The sequence below is a fragment of the Phodopus roborovskii genome, unplaced genomic scaffold (assembly GCF_943737965.1).
Source record: "Phodopus roborovskii unplaced genomic scaffold, PHOROB, whole genome shotgun sequence".
In the NCBI taxonomy this organism is placed as follows: Eukaryota; Metazoa; Chordata; class Mammalia; order Rodentia; family Cricetidae; genus Phodopus; species Phodopus roborovskii.
Window position 1 is genome coordinate 2,724,926 of NW_026125264.1, and position 22,083 is coordinate 2,747,008.

The 22,083-nt window shown below is 47.3% G+C and overlaps 2 protein-coding genes across 2 annotated transcripts in view; one reads left to right on the plus strand and one right to left on the minus strand.

Annotated features, from left to right (window-relative positions):
- Ttll9 (tubulin tyrosine ligase like 9) overlaps positions 1-5,866 on the minus strand; it is a 40,083-nt gene extending 34,217 nt beyond the window's left edge. Inside the window, exon 1 of the mRNA XM_051193239.1 lies at positions 5,771-5,866. Within this exon, the coding sequence (XP_051049196.1) occupies positions 5,771-5,785 (15 nt within the window). The 5' untranslated portion in view covers positions 5,786-5,866. The remainder of the gene's footprint in view (positions 1-5,770) is intronic.
- A 7,279-nt stretch (positions 5,867-13,145) lies between these two features.
- Positions 13,146-22,083, plus strand: Dusp15 (dual specificity phosphatase 15). The gene is made up of 7 exons (XM_051193581.1): positions 13,146-13,478; positions 14,080-14,113; positions 15,734-15,816; positions 18,507-18,556; positions 19,426-19,500; positions 20,798-20,969; positions 21,807-22,083. The coding sequence occupies exons 1-7, from the start codon at positions 13,458-13,460 to the stop codon at positions 22,077-22,079; spliced, it is 708 nt and encodes a 235-aa protein (XP_051049538.1). The 5' UTR covers positions 13,146-13,457; the 3' UTR covers positions 22,080-22,083.

Genomic DNA, 22,083 nt, shown 5'->3' on the forward strand with positions numbered 1-22,083 from the left:
CACCAGAAATCAGGGCAGAGCTTAACTGCTTACCAAGGAATCATTTCTTCATCACTGGAGAATTGTACCACAGGCAAGATTGCTATATGAAGGTCTGCTCGTCAGTGCTTCAAATGCCAACCCAAAGCCCAGGCTGAGAGAACCTCTGGCTCTAAGAGAGGAGTCTGGACCTTCCATTCTAACTTTGAGAGTTGATTGTACACAAGATCTAGGAAGGGACTGTTGTAGTTGGTATTTTGTTTTGTTTTTAATCTTTGTTCTTTGGGACCTGCCACCTAGCTCCCAAATAAATACCCAGAGACTTGTTCTCATTTTTGAATGCCTGGCCTTAGCTTGGCTTGATTCTAGACAACTTTTCTTAATTTAAATTATACCATACACCTTTTGCCACTGAGCTTTTACTTTTCTCTGTTCTATATGTCTTTCTTATTTCTTACTCTGTTGCTGGCTCTATGGCTGGGTGGCTGGCCCCTGGTGTCTTCCTCCTCTTCTCCTTTTCTCTCTCCTCCTTCTTTCTTCTTCTATTTATTCTCTCTGCCTGCAAGGCCTGCCTATCCCTCTCCTGCCCAGCTATTGGATGATCAGCTCTTCATTAAACCAATCAGGAGTTTTAGGCAGGCAAAGTAACACAGCTTTATAAAGTTAAACAAATGCACCATAAAAGAATGCAATACACTTTTGCATCATCAAACAAATATTCCACAGCATAAATGAAATGTAACACATGTTCAACTAATATTCCACTTCAGACTGTGTCCATTTCTTAGAGTGATTTCCTTACACCCCAAAAGACCTACTCAGTCCTCTATGGGTAGGGGTGTTGCTTGGTTCCAATTAAGTTCCAAAAAGATTGGCCCCAATCCTGGCTGGATTGCTCCCCGAGGCATGCATGAATAGGGAAGAAACTGCTCCTGTTCAGGATGACATCTTCAGGGTAGATGGGCCTTTCTGCTGCCCTTTAACACAGTACCACAGATGTAGTGGCTACGCATCCATTGTCACCTTGTTTCCATGGGTGGATGGTCTGTTTATAGCTTAACTGAACTGTCTGCACAAGTCTTACATGACCACATCAAGTGCCTCACAAGAGATAGTTCTCTTTTGTAGTAGGGGGTTTCTTCCACTCTCAATCACATTGCTGGGACAAGCCAGCTTCTTGGGGTCATAGGACAGAGGTCCTTCATGACTTGGGATTTGCTCCCAAGGTTCTAGAGACATGAGTGTCTGTTGTAGAACACAGAGCTTGGAGTTTGCCCAGCTGGTTTTCAGCTTTGGTCCAGTATTTCCTCACTATGCTCTCTGCCCAATATTTTGGAATGGTAATGCATATCCTGCTGTGCCATTATATGTTGGAAGTATGTGATATGTTTTTTGATTTTGATATTATAGGGAATTACAGTTAAGAGATTGCATGAATCTCAGAAAAGACTTTGAACTTTGGACTTTAAAACATTGTTAAGGCTGTGTTAGACTATGGGGACTTTTGAAATTGGACTAAATGCATTTTGCATTATGATATTGTTACAAGCTTATGGAGGTCAGGGAGTAGATTATGGTAGTTTGAATGTAATTGACCCCCATAAACTCATAGGGAATGGCACTATTTGGAGGAATGGCCTTGTTGAAGTAGGTGTGGCCATCTTGAAGGAAGTGTCACGGTGGTGGTAAGCTTTGAAATCTCATATATGCTCAAGCCATTCCCAATATCTCAGTCCACTTCCTGTTACCTTCTGATCAAGATGTAGCCAGCACCATGTCTGCCTGCACCACCATGTCCTGCCATAAAGATTATGGACTAAACCTCAGAAAATGTAAGCCACCCACTCCAATTAAGTGTTTTTCCTTTATAAGAGTTGCTTCCATGGCTACTCCAGTGACCTTACATGGAGAGATCACTCTATCTGAATAGATCCAATGTTATCACGATGGTCTGCAACTATGGATGAAGTAGGTGGAAGTGTCAGAATGATGACTGTGAGGAAGATGGGCTTTGACACCAAAGGGAGATCAGAAGCCAGTGCGAGAGGACAGCCACTAGATACCAGAACAGGCATGAATAGCCAGTCATAGGAATACAGCTTTCCACAGTGCTCAACACCTCACTTCACACTTCTAACCAGTAGGCCTGTTAGATAACAAACTTTCTAGGCCAATAGACTTATGGTAGCTTACTACAATAATAACTGGAAACAGACACATACAGAAGCAAAATTGATTAATGTGTAGTACCTATAGTCAGCACCCTTGCTGAACCATCAATGGAAGCAGATTATAGATTCCCTCATATTTTCTATGTGTATACATGTTATCTATAAACAAAGGCAAATTTACTTTTCCTTTTCTGTATTCTGTTTATTTTTGTTGCAGTGACTATACCCTACTATAGTACCTGTAAGTTTTTAGTGCAAGTGCCCTTAACTTACATCTGGCCCTAAGTTAAGGCATTTCCTGTTTCAACTTTTAAAAATGATATTGCTGAGGCCAGCAAGATGGCTCAGTGGGTAAAGGTGCTTGCAACCAAGCCTCACTCTATGAGTTCAACCTGGAGACCCACATTGTGGAAAGAGAGGATGGATTCCTACAATTTGTCCTCTGACCTCCACACATGGGCTATGGAGCACATATGAACACTCACATAAATTTAAAAATGTAATAAGAATGTGTTTTTAAAGAATGGTGTTACTATAAGTTCTTATAATTGTCCTGTACTAAAAGGGGTAAATTTTCTGCTATTCCCTACTTTTTCAAGGATAAATATTTCATTTAATGTTTTTTAACTTGGGGTATCTTTTTATGTCACTATGAAAATACTATGAAATTCACTGAAAACATCTTTCACTGATAATTATTATGTTACTAACCAATCACAGCCATCAAGTTCTGGTTCTTCAGAGATGTTTGACATTTACTTCTGCCTGACACCACAAGAACTGTGTGTGTCAAATACACACACAGTGTGTGTGTGTGTGTGTGGTGGATGCATGCATTTTTCCATGTAAGAGTGCATGGCCTTGCGGCATATGTAGAGGTCAGAGAGCAGCCCTGAGTATCAGTCGCTGCCATCCATCTTGTTGTTCACTGCTCTGTACGCGAGACAAGCTGGCCTTCAGGCTCCCACCTCCCATCTCCCTGCAGGGGCACTGGGATTAGGAAAGGTGCTGCCATGGCTTCATCTTGGTTCCTGGCATTCTGACTCAGGTCCTCACCATTTCACAGAAAGCTCTCTGCTGGGCACTAACTATAAATGCGATGTCAGCATCCTTGCTTAGCCTTTCCCAGAGGTCTTGAGGACCCATCCAAGGTTACAGGTTCTCAGAAGAAATTGTCTTTTCTGTCTTTTTTGGAGTATCAAATGGTTTATCGGAACTACTGCATCATTTGTATATGACAACGTATACAAGCGACAAACGAGCAGAAGGAGAAGCATGCAAGGCTTGTGGAGCTACAGGAAGTGCTCAGGCACACCATTCCCCCAGTCTTTCTCTGTGTCCGGCAACTTGGAAGCTTGGATTTCCCATGGCACACAGACACACCTAGGGTCTCAGCTGAGGGCGAGTAGCTAGGTGGCTCTCATCTATCAAAGGTAAATCTAGTCTAATGAGTACCTTTGCCAGGGGTAGGACCCTCTGAAGGGTCTGGGATTCAGGAAGAACCCTCAGTTCTCAGTTCCAATTATTGGCCCCAGTCAATCTGCAGTACAAACTACCTCTGCCCCAAGAGACACAAAGAAAAATGGCACAGGGAAATTTCTTTCCCTCCCCTTTGAAAAAAAATCTTTATGGATTTCTATTCTACCAACTTCCTCTGCGTGCGTGCGTGCGTTTGTGTGTGTGTGTGTGTGTGTGTGTGTGTGTGTGTGTGTGTGTGTGTGTGTATGTGTGTGTCTGGCTGGGGAACCAATTCTTATCCCAGCCAGCCAACAAGCATCTCTGTCCTGGTCCAATGGGATAAGGAACCTTATTACAGTTGCAGGGTCTTACTGTATTTGTTTTTGTGATCATGAACAAAGATACTCAATCCTGCTATAGAAAGGCCACAGAGACACTTTCACACTGATAAAGAGGGAGTGTGGGAAGATCACCAGGTGAAACATCTTAAGCCCAAATAAAAACCCAAACCCCCTTAGGAATTGATGGCCTTCCCAGCTCTGGGACCTCCTCCTCCACCCCAGGACTCTATAATGCTTGCCAATAAACTTTTCTTTCGCTTTGCTTGAGACCACTTTCTGTGTTGTAATTCTTTAATTCTTGAAGAAAATGATCCCATCTGCTAGTTGGTATTAAAATGATCCATGTAAGATAGTTATTGACAACCACTCTGATTAAACCAGTTAAAAATTTTAAGTCCTTTTTTATTAATAGCCAGACTAAGAAAGAGCTTGAGATTCTTGTGGCTAAAGATCCAGGGTGCATAGTTTTTAAAGGCAAAAACCTCAGACATAATTCACATCAAAGTTAGATGAGGGTCAAAGTAACCTTGAAACGTTCATTCCTGGAACAGTGCAGTAATTATTTTAGCTATAAAGTGCCAATTATTTTTGACTTATATAGTTTCTAGTAGTAATTTTAGTTTACTTTAATTATTTTGTTTAATACAACTAAATCATGGTCAAGGCCATGGAAATTTCAAATGTGCTGCCAAGGTAGACATGACCACTGTGGAGGACAGGGGTAGAGGGCCTGAGAACCATCTAGGCAAACACAAAATATTGTCAGAACAAGATGATGTTGCCTTAATTATTTCAGCATCAAAGGAAAACAGGCTAAATGGAAAGGGCTACTGCAGTAGACCTTTGTTTTGTTTTGTTAATAACACTTTAATAGTAAGATGTCTCCCAACTTGAGTGTTAAAAGAGTGTTACTTTAAGAAGTGAATCGTGATGACTTAACATAATGGTAGTGGAGGAATAAATTCATTATAAACCCACAGAGTTCAAAGAGGAGACTTTATTGGACATAGGAAACGAAAACAGAGGAGTCAGAATAGTGCCTCAGTTTCTCTAACTTGATCAACAGCCGTCACCCAATAGTGATAGCTATGTTCCGCCTCTGCTCGGCGCTGGGGTACAGGGATGCAGGGAACAAGTCCATCCTGGAGTCTAGAAGGAAAGATGGATGCTAAGCAAACGCTAGACGGGATAATGAATCCTGGGAGGAGTAAATTCATAGCACTCTGCTGGTAGGCAGACTCACTTTCTATTCTGAGGGAAAGAAACAGAGATGGCATTCTGAGAAGTTGAAACAAGAGGTAAGAAGCGTGTTGGGGCCAGAAGGTTGGGTTCTAGGGCGACTCATTTCCCTTCTTGCGATCTCATTTTTCTTGATTTTAAAATCAAAGTTGTCTTGTCAGTTCCTAGGGCGCAAGAGCTTGTTTGATTTGAGGATCAGCAAAGGGGTTGGAAAAGCCACTAACGGAGATTTTTTTTGGGGGGGAGATGGATAGATGGATAAACGGACTGAAGGACAGACAGGCAAACGGGGGATGAAAGAGTCTCTAGAGATTTCTTTAAGTCAGGAAAGTATCTAGGAGCGACAGAAATCGTTGAGTGTAGTTTAGATTCTAGACTCAATATTTCCCGCCAGCTCTCCAGTCTCGCGGAGCATGTGCCGCAGTTTGTGTGGTGCACGGTATGTAGGGACTTGTAGTCCTTAGAGAGATGAGCGTATTCTTTTTTTCTCTAATAACTGCCCCCGACCTTCCCGTTCTGAATCCCTCCGCGGTTTTCCTTCCTCTAAGGGCATCAAAAGCATCGAATTGGTGTCACTCCTACCTTCTGTCGCGACATGACATGGGCCCAAACCAAACCGCCACAGGCGCCCTCGAGAGCGTGTGCGTCTCGTTACCACGGCAACAAAGGGAGGTGTCCAGATTCGCCACTCTGATTGGATGGTATCAGGCCACACCTCTAGATAGTGGAAGTTCTCTAGTACCTGGGCTCTTGGAAGTGATACCCGACCTTTTTGCTTTGAAAGAGGCTGGCCGCTCGCCCGCCCGCCGCACTTATTGTCCAGCTGTACAGCTACACTTCCCTCGATCCGAAAGTGCTGCATTTGAAAAATGGTCACGTTTCAGAAAATGCAGTACTTTGATCTTACTGAAGGAAGTTTCCTCACCAGGTCGCCTGGTTGTCAGGTTTTTGTTTTTGCTTTTAAATTTGGGTTTGAATTTGTTGTTTGAAACAAGGTCTCGCGTTGCCCAGGCTAGCCTCAAACTCACTTCATAACCAAAAATGACCTTGAACTCCGCAACTCTTGCCTCAATCACACCTGTACATCTCTCTCCCCCCTCCCTCCCTCCCTCTCTCTCTCTCTCTCTCCTTCCCTCCCTTCCCCCCTCCACCTCTGGTTTTTCGAGGCAGGGTTTTTCTGTGTAACAGCCCTAGCTGTGCTGGAACTTACTCTGTAGACCAGGCTGGCCTCGAACTCAATGAGACCCATCTGCTTCTGCCCCCAGAGTGCTGGGATTAAAGGTGTTCACCACCACCAGTGGGCTACTATCTCTAACTCTTAAGCACCCCAGCACAGTGGCATTTGCCTGGGAAGCAAAGACAGGAGGCTTCAAAGACATCCTTAGTTAGAAAGTGAGTTTAAAGTCAGCCACTGTGACATAAAATTCAGCCTCAAAAAATGAGCTATTATTATTATTATTATTATTATTATTACCACCATTATTTATCATTAAAATTCTGTTTTGTGTGTGTGGCACTAGATATTGATTGAGCCTAGGGCCCCCTGTATAAAAGACAAGCACTCTACAACTGAGAAATACACCAAACAGAAAATATATATATATATATATATATATATATATATATATATATATATTTGCTTTTAAAGACAGGGTCTCAATGTGTAGTGTCGGCTGTCCTAGAATGCACTATGTTGCCAGGCTGGCCCCAAACTCACAGGTCTGTTTGTCTCTGTCTTCACCTCCTAAGGACTGGGATCAAAGGTGTCAGCCACAAGCCATGCTATAATCATAGTTCATAAGCGCCACTCGTGTGCCAGAGCTAACCACCATGCCTGCTGTAGCGTCGTGCTCTGATGCCCACTTCTCCTACTGTCCATCTCAAGTCATTCTCTGCCTGAGCACGTGGAACACACATTCCGTCATCTCCATACCCATGGGCAGACCTCCCAAGTTCATTCCACCTCCTCCATGGCCCTGTTCCTCCCATGCAGTCTCCAACCTGTTTCCAGTTGGTGGTTTGACCTTTATTCCCCATCCCCACACTCTGAAGTCCACCCTTACTGAAGGCACTTTCTCTTCCTCTGTCCTAACCTCAACTTGCACTTTATCTCTATCTCAGGGCTTCTCTAACCATTTGTTACTCCATTCTGGAAAAATTCCTCTAAATCCTCACGAACTCCTCCCATAGTATCTAAAAGGAAAAAAGAACAGGTGTCCCCCAAGTGGTTCTAGAGCCTGTCAAGCAGACAATATTACATATCCCAGGCAGGGAATTTTCTGCAGAAGAAATTCAAATGAACAGGGGATGGGAGCGCACACCTGTGATCCTAGCATTTGAGGAATGGAGCAAGAGGATTGTTGCAAGGTGGAGTACAGCCTGACTATATATTGAGCTCCAGGCCATCTAGGGCTACATGGTAAGAACTCGTCTGAAAAAGAGGAGGGGGACAGAGATAGAAGAGAGCAGGTAAGGCGAGAAGGGAAAGAAAGGGGAACGACAGAAAGAAAAAAAAAAAAAACCCTAGAAACTAACAGCAAACCTTCTGAGGAATGTAAATAAAGACAATCATAAATTAGGATTTTAAATACATCAGTTGCACAAAATAAAAGCAGTCTCCATCCTGGCTCCGAGATAACCGAAGCCAGGAAGGAACCACTGTAGCCTCATGGCTCCATGCCCTGGATCCTGTGTACATTCAAGGTCAAGGCCATACAAAAGATTTGTCATCTGGAGACTAACCGAGGCTGCTGCTGTCTGGGACATTTCCGAAGCAAGGGTTTCTGATTCTTTTGCACTTCCAAGCTCTGTGAAGCTGCATTGCACGGCCTGTGTTGGTCACAAGGTACTCATGAAATCTGCCATGTTATTTTTTTAATTATTCATATATGTGGTAGGGGTATGTGCACATGTGAATGTAGGCAACCTTCAAGTCCAGAAGAAGGCATTAGATTTCCTGGAACGAGAGTTACAAGTGGCTGTGAGCTGCCATGTGGGTGCTGGGAACCAAACCAGGGTCCTCTACAAGATTAGTGAACACACTCAAATGCAGGGTCCCAGCCAGTGTTGCCAGCTGCACCTTTGCAGGGGGGGTGAGATAGCAAGGAGGTGTGGCCTGTTTATTCAGGTAAGAAGAGTGTGGAAAATACCTAGCACCTGTGGATGGCTCCGTGACGAGGGTATGATGATACCCTGCATGCCAGGTCTCCACTGGGCACTTTAGTCACACTACAAACCTGCAGGGTCTTGTCCTCCCTCCCATTCATAGATGATAAGGGTGAGGTTCATAGACTTTAAGCAACTTACTCAATAGCACATTAGCTGCCATAAGATTACGAGATGGTTTCTCCTAAGGACAACAGAGAGTTTCTGATTGCCACTAGTAATTTCCACAAACTTTGTGACTTAAAAATATCATGACTGTGTTATCTCAAGGTTCTGGGAAGAAGCCTGGAATGGGTCTCACTGGATGAATTAAGGTACCCACACAACTGAGTTCTTACTACTAGCTATTAAAAAAGTAATAATTCTGTTGCCTTAAAATTTCCACCAGCAGTTCCTGAAGTCTCTTGTTTATAAAATGAGCAGTCTCCACCCTGAGGAGTCGTTAGTGACAAACTGGGGTCCTTCCCCATTCTTATTTGAGTAGAGACTCTGCCTCCCCCTTTTAGCCACCTTCCAAGCTCAGCTATACATTTCCAAAGACATTGGCTATCTTTTAAGTGTGTTTTGATTCTTTTCAAGGAATCTTGCCAGCCTAGAGATAGATGCTCTACTGACTTGATGTAAAAAAATAGCTCAGAAGTACAGTTCCCTCACCACAGTTGCCCTCTGCCTTTAAAACCAGAACCTCTTGTGCTCTCTTATTCTGTCATTAGATCCCTCCCTGCCACCTGTGAGGACACTACTGGGGATTTCACTGTCTATGAAGCAACATTCCACCTCGTGACAGCTGATTAATGAGTTTAATCCACCCTTGCCCTGTCCCTTTCCTGTATAACACAGCACACTCAGAGTTGACAGCAATTAGCATGTGGACGTCTTTGAGAGCCATCATTTTGCTTACCATGATGAGCCATGGACTGGTTTCCAGGGAGACATGTGTTTTAGCAGAATTTTTGTATAACGGTCATTTCATTTTAAGAAGTTGAGCTTTTCAATAGCTCTCACTTGCAGAGCAAATAGTTCATAGCTATTAAATGTGTGATGTCTAATAACTTCTTTTCTCCTCCCTCTTCTGCAGAGGGTTGGGGGGGGGTGATCATTCCCTTTAATTAACAAGCAGAGACACAAAGGGCTACTGGGGCTTGCCCTTTAATGATGAAATAACCTGAGAAAATCGGCTCTCGCACCTAGGACTCTGACATGGGACCTTGTCTCCAGGACCTTTTATAATTCCCCACCCCCACCCCAGGATGTGTATATTTGAGACAAGATTTCATATAGTAGCCAAAGTTGGATCTGAACTCCTGATTCACCTGCATCTATCTTCTGGATGCTGTAATTACAAATGCACATCTCCACACCCCACTCCCAGAAGGCCAGACCTTCTGGGAGACTCGACTCAACATCAGCATATCTTTGGTGTAATCTTCCACCTACAACTTGACATCCAATAACCACGTGGTTGAATTATTGATGTTTTCCTTTCTGTGGCAGAGTGATTTTTCAAGTCAGGGAACCTGGTAATCCCTTCGTTCCCTACCCGCCTCTGTCTGCATATCCTGTCAGCCATACCCTTAGATATTCATACATAGTGAGTGCCTCCCCTTCTTTGCAGCCAAGATCTTTGTCTGCCCCTTCCCAAGTTGTCTTCATCTCCCACCTGCACAGCTGCAGTGGCCTCCTTGATGACTTTCCTAAGAGGAGGGTCAGTGGGGGACACAGTGAGGGACTTAAACCCTTAAGCCAGATGTCATGGGCCCTTGTTTAAGTTTCCCTTTGGATCTCTGTCCCACGGAGAAGACAATGTTAATCGCAGTTGTACCCTGGAGGGTTCTTTGTGTAGGGACTCTCAGCCCATGCCATGCTCCTGCCTCAGTTCCCTCTGCTCCATCTGTCCCTGCTCTGCCCACAGGCTACACTCTCCCCAGCACAGGCCTCTGCAGTGCCTCCGTCTTTCTGTCCTTCTCCACTCTGAAAATAGCCATGTCAGGTCTCAGCTCAAATGCCACCTTTCAAATAGGTTCTCTTAGCCATCCAATCTGCTTTGTTTCCATCACAGTCAACTGTGACCTTTGTTAAGTGCATTATATGTCTATTTGCCTTCTCACCTAGATCTGGGACATATGTTTTCTTGATACTAATAACATAAGGCTACCAGCATCTGCCATATAGATTGTCTGAGTTGAGATGAGCCCGAAGTGGAAGCCACACATCACGTTTTGAAGACTTAACACATCATCAATAATTTCTAAACACTGACCAAATGCTAAAATGATAGTGTCTAAAAGTACTGAATTAAACCAAAACATTATCAACTATTGCGGTAAATAAGGATCAGGATAAACAAATAGGCCGAATAGATGTTTATTCAGGGAGAAATAACTTACAACCTAGACAGATGAACACCAGGAAATTCAACCCGATCCTCTCCTGTCTGGGTCACACCAGAAAGCGAGAGAGCGCCTTCCTGCCCCCCCCCCCACCTCCTTCCTCAGGTCACCTCCGCCCATCGCTCCACCCCCAATGGGCGTGGTCAGTGCTACAATCAACAATTAATTTGCATCCACTAGAAAAAATTCAATGTGTGCATACACATTTTGTACTAGGCCAGGGCCTCTTACATTTGATTTTTTTTTTTTTCCATTTGTCCCCACCCCTTTTTGGTTTGGGCTTCTTTGTTTCTGAGACAAGATTTCTCATAGCCCAGACTGTCCTCAAACTTGCTATTCTGATCCTGACACCTCTGCCTTCCAAGTGCTAGATTGCAGGAGGTTACAAGAATGCTAGGGTTCAAACCCCAGGGTTCATGCATGCTAGACAAACACTACCAGCTGAGCATTATCTAGCCCTTTTTCCCCTAAGAAACAACCCCTGCCTGGGCATAAATGTGTATAAAGCAGGTTTACAAATCAAACATTTACTGATAATAAGTCACAAAAGAACTTATTTAAAATAATTTCATCTACATGTAATTTTATCATATAGAAAGGCCTGTAGTAAATATGCATTCTAATGAGATGATATACTTGTTTAATTTCTGCATAAAGAACTAAATCTTGGCTGGATATTTGATACTGTAGGACTTTTTTCAGGGTTGATATTTTAATTTTATAATCATCAATGCTTAAAATGTCACTTTGTATAAATATGTAGCCCAAATGTCAGGAGTTGTTGAAAAGTCTGTCCTAGTCCCAACCCAAAGTTCATGTAATAATTTTTTAGGAGATTGGATCCAGCAACTCAATCAGCATTTTTAAAAAAAAACATTTCAACATAACATAATCTGAAGATATTTTAGTTTGACACATGCTGAGGAATGATGGCAGGAAAATATTGTGTCTCCCCCACACACATATTACAAGTAGTTTGTACAGTAAAGACACTGCAGCTCATAACATAATAGAGTCTCAATTCTGGCCTGAGGTGTTTCAGGTCTCGTTCATTCGTGGTGTATTCATATTGCAGATTCAAAAACAAAGCTGCAGCCATGTCACATGGTGTGACACAGGTGACTGCTGCCTGGAACACCCCAGACTCACTATGTTTAATTTTGAATTTTTAGCCATTACATATTTAGAACCTTTCACTGTTGCCAAAATTTTCACAACCATCACACATTCAGTTTGGGCCAAACCCACAGCTTAGGAAACTGAGGTCCAGACTGCTAGCTAAGGAAGGTAAGAGCTGCCTCTATCTTAGCCTATGACTGTGTCCCTAGTATCTACTGCTCGATAAATATTTGCCTAATAATTTGGGTTTTATGAAAACAGAGGATGCTGAGCCAGATACCCCACATACACTGTGAACTCAAGGAAGGGAGAGACCTAAAGAATGGGTTTCTTTTTCTCCAACTGTAGTTGAAACAGACTCTGTTCCTGCCTATGTGGATATTCCCCTGTAGTCACTTAGAAGGATAGGGATGATGGCCATGGGAACAAAGCAGTTCCCGTAGGAACTCATTTATTTTTAACATGCGTATGCAGATAGTGTCAGCTGGAGTCACAAGGAACTTTCTCAGATCATTCAACAAGTCAAATGAGAACACAGGCTTGAACTGTGGACATCTTGTTGCAATTTTCAGAGCCAGGACCCTGGTGGCTGGAGAACGTTTCTACATCTCCCTCTCCTCCACATTTACCCCTGGTTTCTTCAGACCTCTAATGGCAGTTAAGCCTAGTCCTAGTAGAATTACCCACGTGGCACTATCTCCTGGGGACCAGAGTACGTGGAAGGATAGATAGCAGGGAGGAAAGTTGAGAGACAGTGGACTGATGGATGAATGATGGATGAATGATGAGAAGACGGATGGGAAGGAGAGAAAGAAGATGAGAGATGAGTGAATGGGTAGACTGAGGCATAAATGGGTAGAAGGGAGGGCAGATGGATGATGGATGAATGGAAGGTGAATGGATGGGTAAATGGATAGAACGGATGAGTAGATGTGGATAGTGGGATGAGTGGGAAAGGGGGGAGGATTCTATAATGGAAGGTATTTTTTTTTTCTTTTTTCTAATTTCTTGTCCCAAACCCAAACTAAATAGCAGAGCTCTTAGTCCAGCCTCCATACTAAAGAAACCCAGGCTGGAAAAGCTATCTGCTTTGCCCCGGGCAGGTGCAAGCACAGCGGCAAGCTGAATGTCTGGGCTCCGTTGGGGGCTCCCCACCACATCCTCCCCCATTGCCGCGCCTGACAGTGCCAGGGTGGGGGGAGCGCCCCGCCCCCACCTCCGGAGGTGGCGTCCCACGCGGCCGCAACAAGCTGCCGTTGTCCCGCGGGCCGTGGGCCCCGCACACTGGGGCTTTGTCCGGCCCCCCGCCACGACCCACGGGGGAGGGGGGCCCCCACATGACCGAGGGGTAGGAGGAGCCTGCGGCGGTGGCGGCGGCGGCGGCAGCGGCGGCGGCTCCATCACTTCCCTCCGGGGCCGGGGGTCGGCGGGCGGTGGCGGCGGCGGCTGGACAGGGCTGGGCAGGGCCGCGGACGCCGGGCCCCTGGTTCCCAATCAGGCTGCAGGCTCTGGGCCTGGGCTCCCCGGGCAGCTGTGAACCTAGCGCTTTCCAGGCGCCGAGCTGGGGGTGCGCCCGGGCACCCGGCCTCGGGATCATGGGGAATGGCATGACCAAGGTAGGGGGACCCCCCGCCGCGCCTGGCCGTCCCCGCCCCGCGCCCGGACCCTGGACAAGGTCGCTGACCTTCCGCTCCACATCTCTGTCACGCTGCCCTCGGAGACTGCATCTGCCTTTCTCTGTGTTTGCCTGTGCCTGTCTGTCCTCTGTGCGACTCTGACTCTTGTCTTTCGCTGACATCTCCCGGAGCGCCTTTTCCCTCTGCCTCTCTATGTCTGTATGGGTCTGAGATTCCGGGACTCTGGTGTCTCTCTCTATCCCCCCAGCTCTGCTCCGCATGGCCTTCCACCTGTGCCCGCCTCAGTCCCCTCTGTCCGGGACTCACTCGGTACCCCTTCCGGATCTCTACCTGGGAATTTCTACCCATCCCTCCTCTTCTACCTGTCCCCAGGTTGAGCTCCTTCGCCCCTCCTGTGGCTAATTTGATTGCCTGTTCTTGCATCCTTGCCAGAGCCCCAGACCCCTCATGCAGCACCCAGACCTAACAGGAAGATGGCTTCCTGAGGTCCCATCACCAATAGAGAAGAGCTGCGGGCCCCAGCTACCATGGGTGGGAAGGGGTGCAGCCTGCCCCCTGACCCCTGCTGTCCTTCCTCCAGGTACTTCCTGGACTCTACCTTGGAAACTTCATTGGTGAGCACTTTCCACTCTGCACCAAGGCCATGGCACTCTGCCTGTCCGTCCCAGGCCTGTGTCCGCTATTCACACTCAGGCCCACACAACTTAGATGCTTTCAAGAGGAGAGAGTGGGGAAGGGAAGGAAGCCAGGCTGAGAGGAGAAAACTCTTGCGGGTTTAGGGGGTGCAAGGGCAGGCAGCCCCCAGGCTGGAAGATCACTGACATTGTCTCCTAATTCAGCCTCCCCCCAAGGTTTACCAACAGGTTAAAGACCTGCACGAAGGGCTCAGGATCTAAGCCTCGTCCCCCTCCTCAGCATATAGCCCACCAGCCCCCAAGGGCTCTTCCATAAGGTTTTTGTTGAGGTCTGCCTGGGGGTATGGCTTCCCTGGGGAAGCTGGGGATTCTCCCACAGCCTCCTCTGAAGAGGAAGCTGGACCGGCTCCTCTAAGTAGAGTCTAAGTTGAGTGGAACCACCAGGTAGCCTCAAGCCAGGGAGTGGCCAGCCTGCAGTTTCTCTCTCTCTCTCTCTCTCTCTCTCTCTCTCTCTCTCTCTCTCTCTCTCTCTCTCTCTCTCTCTCTCCCTTTCACAACCTCCTATGGGGGTAGAGGCAGTGCTGTCCCCATCGATGCCTTCACAGGCCTCCAGGCTGGAGGTAGGGAGCCAGATTGGAACATAGACCTTTGACTTTGTGGTAGAAAATGTGCTGAGACAGGCTGGCTCAAGGTCTGGGGACTCAAGGTGGCAATGTCACAGAGAAGACTCAGGTGACCCACCCAACAGCCCTGGCTCCTGCCTCCCTAAGAGCCTCCTCAGCAGCTCCTACCACATTGATTTCTGAGAGGATTCAGCTTAGGTGTATGTTAGTTCCACAAGGACTAGAGCCATGAAGTTGATCCCAGACTCAGTGCCCAGCCAAAGCTGGCATATAACAGGCAGATGGGGAATATTTGTCAAATGAGGAAATAGGTATATGGAAATAAGAAGGGCTATGCATTATTTACCCTGCTTATAAAAGGTACATGCTGGTATATCTCACTTCCCAGAGATGACCTTTGACAGTCCTACGGGGTGTAGTCCTGGGCATTTTGTCATACAGTGTAGATACAGATGTAATATTTAAAGCAAGTGGAACCTCACTCTGCATGCTGTTCAGGAATTGGTATGTCCCACTTAGAGCATATATTGGGGACATCCATCTATCAGCTCGCAGGGATCATTTTAATTGCTGCACAGGAGTCTAAAGTACAGTTGTACTATACTTTTTGTTCTGTCCCTTTTTGGTGGACATTAGGTTGTTCCAAACATCCGGCTGTTTCTGCAATAAACGGCTTTGCCGAGAACTTCGGCCTCCATGTGCAGCTTTCCACAGATTCCTAGAAGTGGAATCGCTGACTCCAAGGATGAGCTAGGGAGGCAGGTGTCTGGGATGGGAAGAACAGCATAAGGCTGGGGCACACCAGCCTGTCTCTGATGGGTACCCCAGAGAAGGAACGGGCAAGCCAGCAGAGGGTGGGCCAAGCTGGAAGGGAGGAATGAGGAGGCAAGCTTAGCACTGGCTTTCTCTGAACTTGGTCATTAGGAACAGACTCATCATACCTGCCAATTTGGCTCAAATATCTTGTTTCTTTCAGATGCCAAAGACCCGGATCAGTTGGGCCGGAATAAGATCACACATATCATCTCTATCCATGAATCACCCCAGCCTCTGCTGCAGGTACTCCAAGCTCTCCATTCCAGGCTGATAGGTAGGGAGAGAAAGCTGTAGGTCCAGGGCTGCTCCCCACCCCGCCTACTTTCTCGTACTGGAAATGGAGCCCAGCGTGTCAAGCATGCTAGGCAAATGCTCTATTCTTGAGCCACAGTCCTTGAACTGCCATCTTGACACCAGCTGACTCATCTAGCTTCACTGGAATGTTTTATCATCCCTGTTTGGCAACTGAGGCAGCAGAGGTAAATGAATTTCATGTAAGGTCATACAGAGAGGAAGCTGGCCAACTAGGATTTGAACATAGGCCATCTGACCCTGAAGATCCCATATCAATCCTTAATATTAAGACCTTAATGCAGGTCTCATAGTAATCCTTTTTGCACCTACCTGGGCATCCTTTCAATTGCCAAGTTGTCCGGATCATTCCAAACAGAAGATCCCAGGTTCTGTGTCTTGATGTGTAACCTTGAGCCATGATGTCGGCTCCTTGGGTCTTTGATCCAGACTGCCCCAGAGGACTGTTGTGGGGGTACAGGGGGTCTGCCAGATAAGGAAGACATTTCTGTATGCTGTAATGCACAGTCTCATTGGAGGATGGCTTCTGCTCTCATGGAATCCTAAGGAAGAGGTGAAGGAGTTAGGATCCAAAGGAAGAAACTAAGACAACTGGTGCTGGAGTCAGGTGACCATTTATTCTCTTTGTGACCCTGTGCATGAGACAAGCTGAGCCCCAGTCACCATCTATTAAATGGAAATGTTACAATCGTGCTGACATCACTGAGGAGTTTCTTTGAGCTACATAGAGATGCTCAACAAAGCATAACTGAAAAAAGATGTTTGGTTTTTTTAATACTCTTATCCCGGGCTAGGGAGATGGCTTGGTGTCTAAGAGCATGTTCTACAGATGCCCAGCTCCCATATAAAAACCAAGCATGCCCATATGTGCCTATAACCCTGGCGCTGGAGATAGAGGGTGTGGAAGTAGGAGAATCTCTGGGGACAGCTGGCTGTCAGCATGGTGAAAAACATCTCCAGGTTCTGTAAGAGAGCCTGTCTTGGGGGGAGGGGTAATGCGGAGGATGACAGAGCTGACACCTGGCCTCGGCATGCATACACACAAATGTGGATAGTCACCTCCCTATACATACATACCATAAGTGTATTCATAGGTACACACACGCACACACACTCCCATAAAAAGAGCCCTTTGTCTTAGAGTCTGTATCCACTACATCTATTACAGAGAAGGCGTGGTAGGTGGAAAAGGTTCTGGAGATCTGAGATTTAAAAACAAAAAACAAAACAAAACAAAACAAAAAACAGGCTCTAGGGGGCTGGAGAGAGGATCAGAGATTAAGAGCACTTGTTCTTGTAAAAGACCCAAGCTTGGTTCCCAGCACCTACATGACAGCTCACACTGTAAATTCCACAACCAGAGAGCTCTGATTGGCACTGGGCACACAAACAGTATACACACATACACGCAAACAGAACACTTGTACACATAAAATCAATCTTTTAAATTAAGACAGAATCTAATCCACCACAAACTTGCTTCGATGACCTTGGACAGGGTCTTTTACCCTCTCTGGGCCTTGGGCTTGTTTGTTTGCCTATTAAATTTAATGCTCTCTAAGGAAATCTGACAATAATCTATGACTTTCATTGTCTATGAAGAAATTTACAGGTCAGTGCAATCTGATTTTGCATTCTAGGGCAGCCTCATTCTAGCGCAGTGGAGTATGTAGTCTGAACAGATTGCACTGGCAGGCTTTCCAAGTTATTAATGTGTTTATTAAAGAAATGAGTGCTTAGGAAAAGAGCCCTGCCCTACACCTCACCAGCAGCTGTCCCTTCCATCAGGGAATTCAGCAGGCAGGGTTTGATGCTTCCAGGCAAACCTACAGCCAAACACACTGCTCAGTGAAACTGCAGATCTGGCAAACAACATGGGATTCCATGACCTTGGAAGTGTTAGAAAGAGATGGGACAAATCTCCCTGGACACAAAAGGACAGCCACAGCCAGCAGCAGACAAGGCACCTGAATAGGCCTCTGTGAAGTAACAAAATATCGAGAAAAATCTTTACCCGCGAAATGACAGTAAAGGGTTTGGGATATGGACAGAAATATCCTTAATACCCTTGTGTTGAGCTTCAGCAGAAAGTAAAGCCTATCAGACCAGTTCCTGAAGCTGTTGTTGATGTTGTCTGCTGCTGCTGCTGCTGCTGGGTGTGTGTTGTTTGGTTGTTCGTCTTTTGAGACAGGACTTACTGTGGTAGCCCAGGCTGGCCTCTAACTCATAGTCATCCTGCCTCAGCCTCCTTAGTACTAGGATTACAAATGTGTGGTCACTACGCCTGACTGTTCTTTTCGTAGTTCATTCTCTTCGAGACAAATGAGCTCCACCCTTTTCACTGTATAACTTTGCAATGCCTGCCTGGAGGCAAGTCCTGGAAGAGGCGCCATGCCAGTTCCCAAGTCCTCATGTCCATGTCACATGTGGGTGAGGACACCATCTTCACAGAGATAGCTGGCAGTCCATACAGATAGAACCTGTTCTCTGTGGACAGGAAAACAATGGTGGCCCAGAGAGGGGCAGGAATGTGCTGGGGTCACACTGACCTTGGCAGTTCAGGCTGGGGGAGGAGTACAGGCAAGGCCCCCACCATCTGAGTATATGTTTCATCCCTGCAGGATATCACGTACCTTCGAATCTCAGTGGCCGATACTCCTGAGGTACCCATGTAAGTTCCCCTGGATGGGCCGACAGCTGACGGAGAGCTGCCCCTGGGGTGGGGGTGGGGGTGAGGGCATAGAGCACTCAGGTCAGAAAGCTGTCAAAGGGCACCCAGAGCCAGACTGAGCCTGTTTCTGCCATGCCCTTGCAGTATGTACCTACTCAGCTCTCTCCAGAGCCTCAGCCTACTCCCCTGTGATGTGGAGACAGTGTCCTGTCTCTTGGGACCAGGTGCACAGCAGATTTGAGGGTCAGACTTGACCTGCATCCATCCTGGCTTGCAGTTAAGACACCTGGTTCACAGCCAGGCTTTGCCATTTATTGCTGTGTGACCTTGGCAAAATCACTTGTCCTGTCAGAGCTTCAGCTCCATAACGGCAGGATGTGATGAGTCAAGGTTTGCAAAAATGAGGTGACCCAAGTTGAGGATGTGGGACTGGACCCGGTGATGGCAGGGACTCTGGAAAACAGGAGTTTGGTTTGCTCGCACTGATATGGCAAAGCTTAGGAGGGACTCAGACTGAAGCCTGGCCCTTTGGGGCTCTTCTCCCAACCCACTGCTAACTATTGTTCCAGATCCTCCAGTTGCAGACCCCAGAGAAATAGCATCTTGCTCTCCCGACACCCATGTCCTTGAACAATCAGAATACTCCCATGGTGGAAGCGTGTTCACACCTACTGGGGAGGCGCCCACCTAGATGGTAGGGCCAGCCTCTCCTGCCCGCTATGCTGCCTCCTCCTGGGCAGTGTCTCCATTGGTTGTGCACGCTGGCTGCACTGAGGACCTAGGGTTCTGGTCCCTTGGTGTCTGTAAGTGAGGAGGCAGCTCCTGAGAGTCCTGTCCCCAACTCCTTTCCCTGTTGCTTTCTTCTCTAGCAAAAAGCACTTCAAAGAATGCATCAACTTTATCCACAGTTGCCGCCTCAACGGGGGTAACTGCCTTGTACACTGGTGAGTTCTGAAGGGTGTCCTCCCCACCCGCATGCCTATCCTGTGGGGCAGGTTCCCTCCTGACTGTCACAGTGCTGACAGTCCATCACTCATCCGGACAGACCATTCAGAGGTTCATCACTCCTGACAGCTGGATGGCCGTAGCCCAGCAGCTGCATTTTTCTATAACTGACACTCAGTTTCTTTATCTATAAAGTGAAGGGACAAATGCATGCTGACAGGGCTATTGTGGGAGCTAGGTGGGTCACATAGGTAACCCACTCATTCTAGCCTCGCTTCTCTTTACTTTGAGGCAGGAGTGCATGGCCAGGGCTTTGGACTGAGTCTTCTCTGGTGTCACTGGCCCAAAGGATACCATTCATCCCAGGACATCTCACCAAGGGTTCTGGCTGGGGCCTAGGGAATAGCTCTCTTAAGACCTAGCTCTCCAGCCAGATGGTGGTAGTGCATACCTTTAATTCCAGCAACTGGAAGACACAGGACAGATAGATTTCTGGGTCTACAGAGTGAGTTCCAGAACAGCCAGGGCTACACAGAGAAACCCTGTCTCAGAAGAAATGAATAGAGAAAGAAGGAAGAAAAAGAGGTCCTAGCTCTTCTTATATTCAGCCATCCTAACCTCTCCATCTTCAAATCCACAGCCTACCTTCTACCTCGTGATTGTTGTCCATACTACTTCGAATATTTTGTTCTGCTTTATCTCATGGTGTGGGCAGTTGAACTCAACCTCATACACACCAAACAAACACTCCACAATTCACCCATTGCCCCAGCCCCACAACATTCTTGTCTAATCCTATCTTTCAAGACTTGGCTTGATGTCACGTCCTAAGGAGCCTCTCCCCTACACCTCTCCTGCACCCACTAAAGAAACCTCTCTGTTTATGTGGCTCTTCAAGCCCCAGACTCATCTTGTCTTCAGGCGATCAGCAGTATCTGAAATTGCTACTTTAGTTAATAGTTGTTTCTCCAAACTATGCTGTAAGCTCCAGGGCAGCAAAGGCCATGAGTTTTGTTCCTTACCATACCCCCAGTGCCTGAATGAAAACACCATCGGTGGGAGTTTGCTGAATGAATGAGTGATGTTTCAGCCAATCCCTTGGAGTGGGGGAGAGAGTACTGGTCAGAGGGAAGGAAGATGTCAAAGCCAAACCTTAGAGCTAGAGCCAGGCAGGCTCCCCATGGTTGGAGCTCAAGGGGCAAGCATGGAGAAGCTCCAGTGAGGCAAGGGACCTAGCAGGGAGGACATATAAAAGGAGTGGGACTTTCCTGAAGCCTGGGGTGGTCTGGGATCCAGCTTTGCAGGTATATCTCGAAGTACCACCATCGTGGTTGCCTATGTGATGACGGTGACTGGACTAGGCTGGCGGGAAGTACTTGAAGCCATCAAGGCCACCAGGCCCATCGCCAACCCAAACCCAGGCTTTAGGCAGCAGCTTGAGGAGTTTGGCTGGGGAAACTCCCAGAAGGTAGGGGCTGTGCAGGGCTGGGACTGTACAGGGCTGGGGATGTGCAGGACTGGGACCTTGCAGGGCTGGGGCTGTGCAGGGCCGGGGCTGTGCAGGGCTGGGGCTGTGCAAGGCCTGGCAAGCATCCTTGATCTTAGCACCCATTGGAGGGTATCCACCCTGTGCCTTTCCCTCCCTCCATTCTCACTTTGGTCACAAACTCACAATCCTCCTGCCTCAAACTCCCAAACACTGGTATTGTACCATAGCAGCACAACCTGGCCTGGGTTTTCAGATGTTTATAGACCAGACTGTAGCCAACACAGGTGTCCCCAACACAAGGCAGTCCAGAGTTTGTCCACTTGGGGTCTGTGTCCTATTCCACCCAGAGTCTTTCTGGGGCCAAAGAAGTCCCCTCTATTACTACTGGGGCGAAAACACATGGACATATCGGCTTGAGACCACGACATGGCCAACTAGGAACGTGAGAGAAAGGAATGGAGTGGCTGGAAGGTACTCAGAAGGTGGCACAAGGGGCTCCAGGGCTGCCCTAGGCCAAGAGCCCACAAGAAAGAGACCCTGGGTGCATGGTGTCTTTGAGTTCAGGGATGGGGACAGAGCATCAAGGGAGGTGGTTTAATGCGGTTTGCAGCGGGCAAGTCTGGACGATGGAGGTCAAGGATAAGTGGAGTTTAGGGAGAGGTTAGGACCCTAAAGGCAAGGCCAGGCGCCTCTGTGAGTGTCGGAAAGTCTTAGAATGAAGACAGAGGAAGCTTAGAAGAGCTAGATGTGGGCAGGGCGCGAGGGCGAAGGTGGCAAACTGGTAGCCACTAGACCTATGTCCCCTCCCCGCCCCAGCTTCGCCGGCAGCTTGAGGAGCGCTTCGGGGAGAGCCAGTTTCGAGACGAGGAGGAATTGCGCACGCTGCTGCCTCTCTGCAGGCGCTATCGCCAGGGTGCGGCGACCTCCGCCAAGTCGGCCACAGCATCCTCCTCGGCTTCCGAGGGGACCTTGCAGCGCCTGGTGCCACGATCGCCGCGGGATGCCCACCGGCCGCTGCCGCTGCTAGCGCGCATCAAGCAGACTTTCTCCTGCCTCCCGCGGTGCCTGTCGCGCAAGGGCGGCAAGTGAGCGC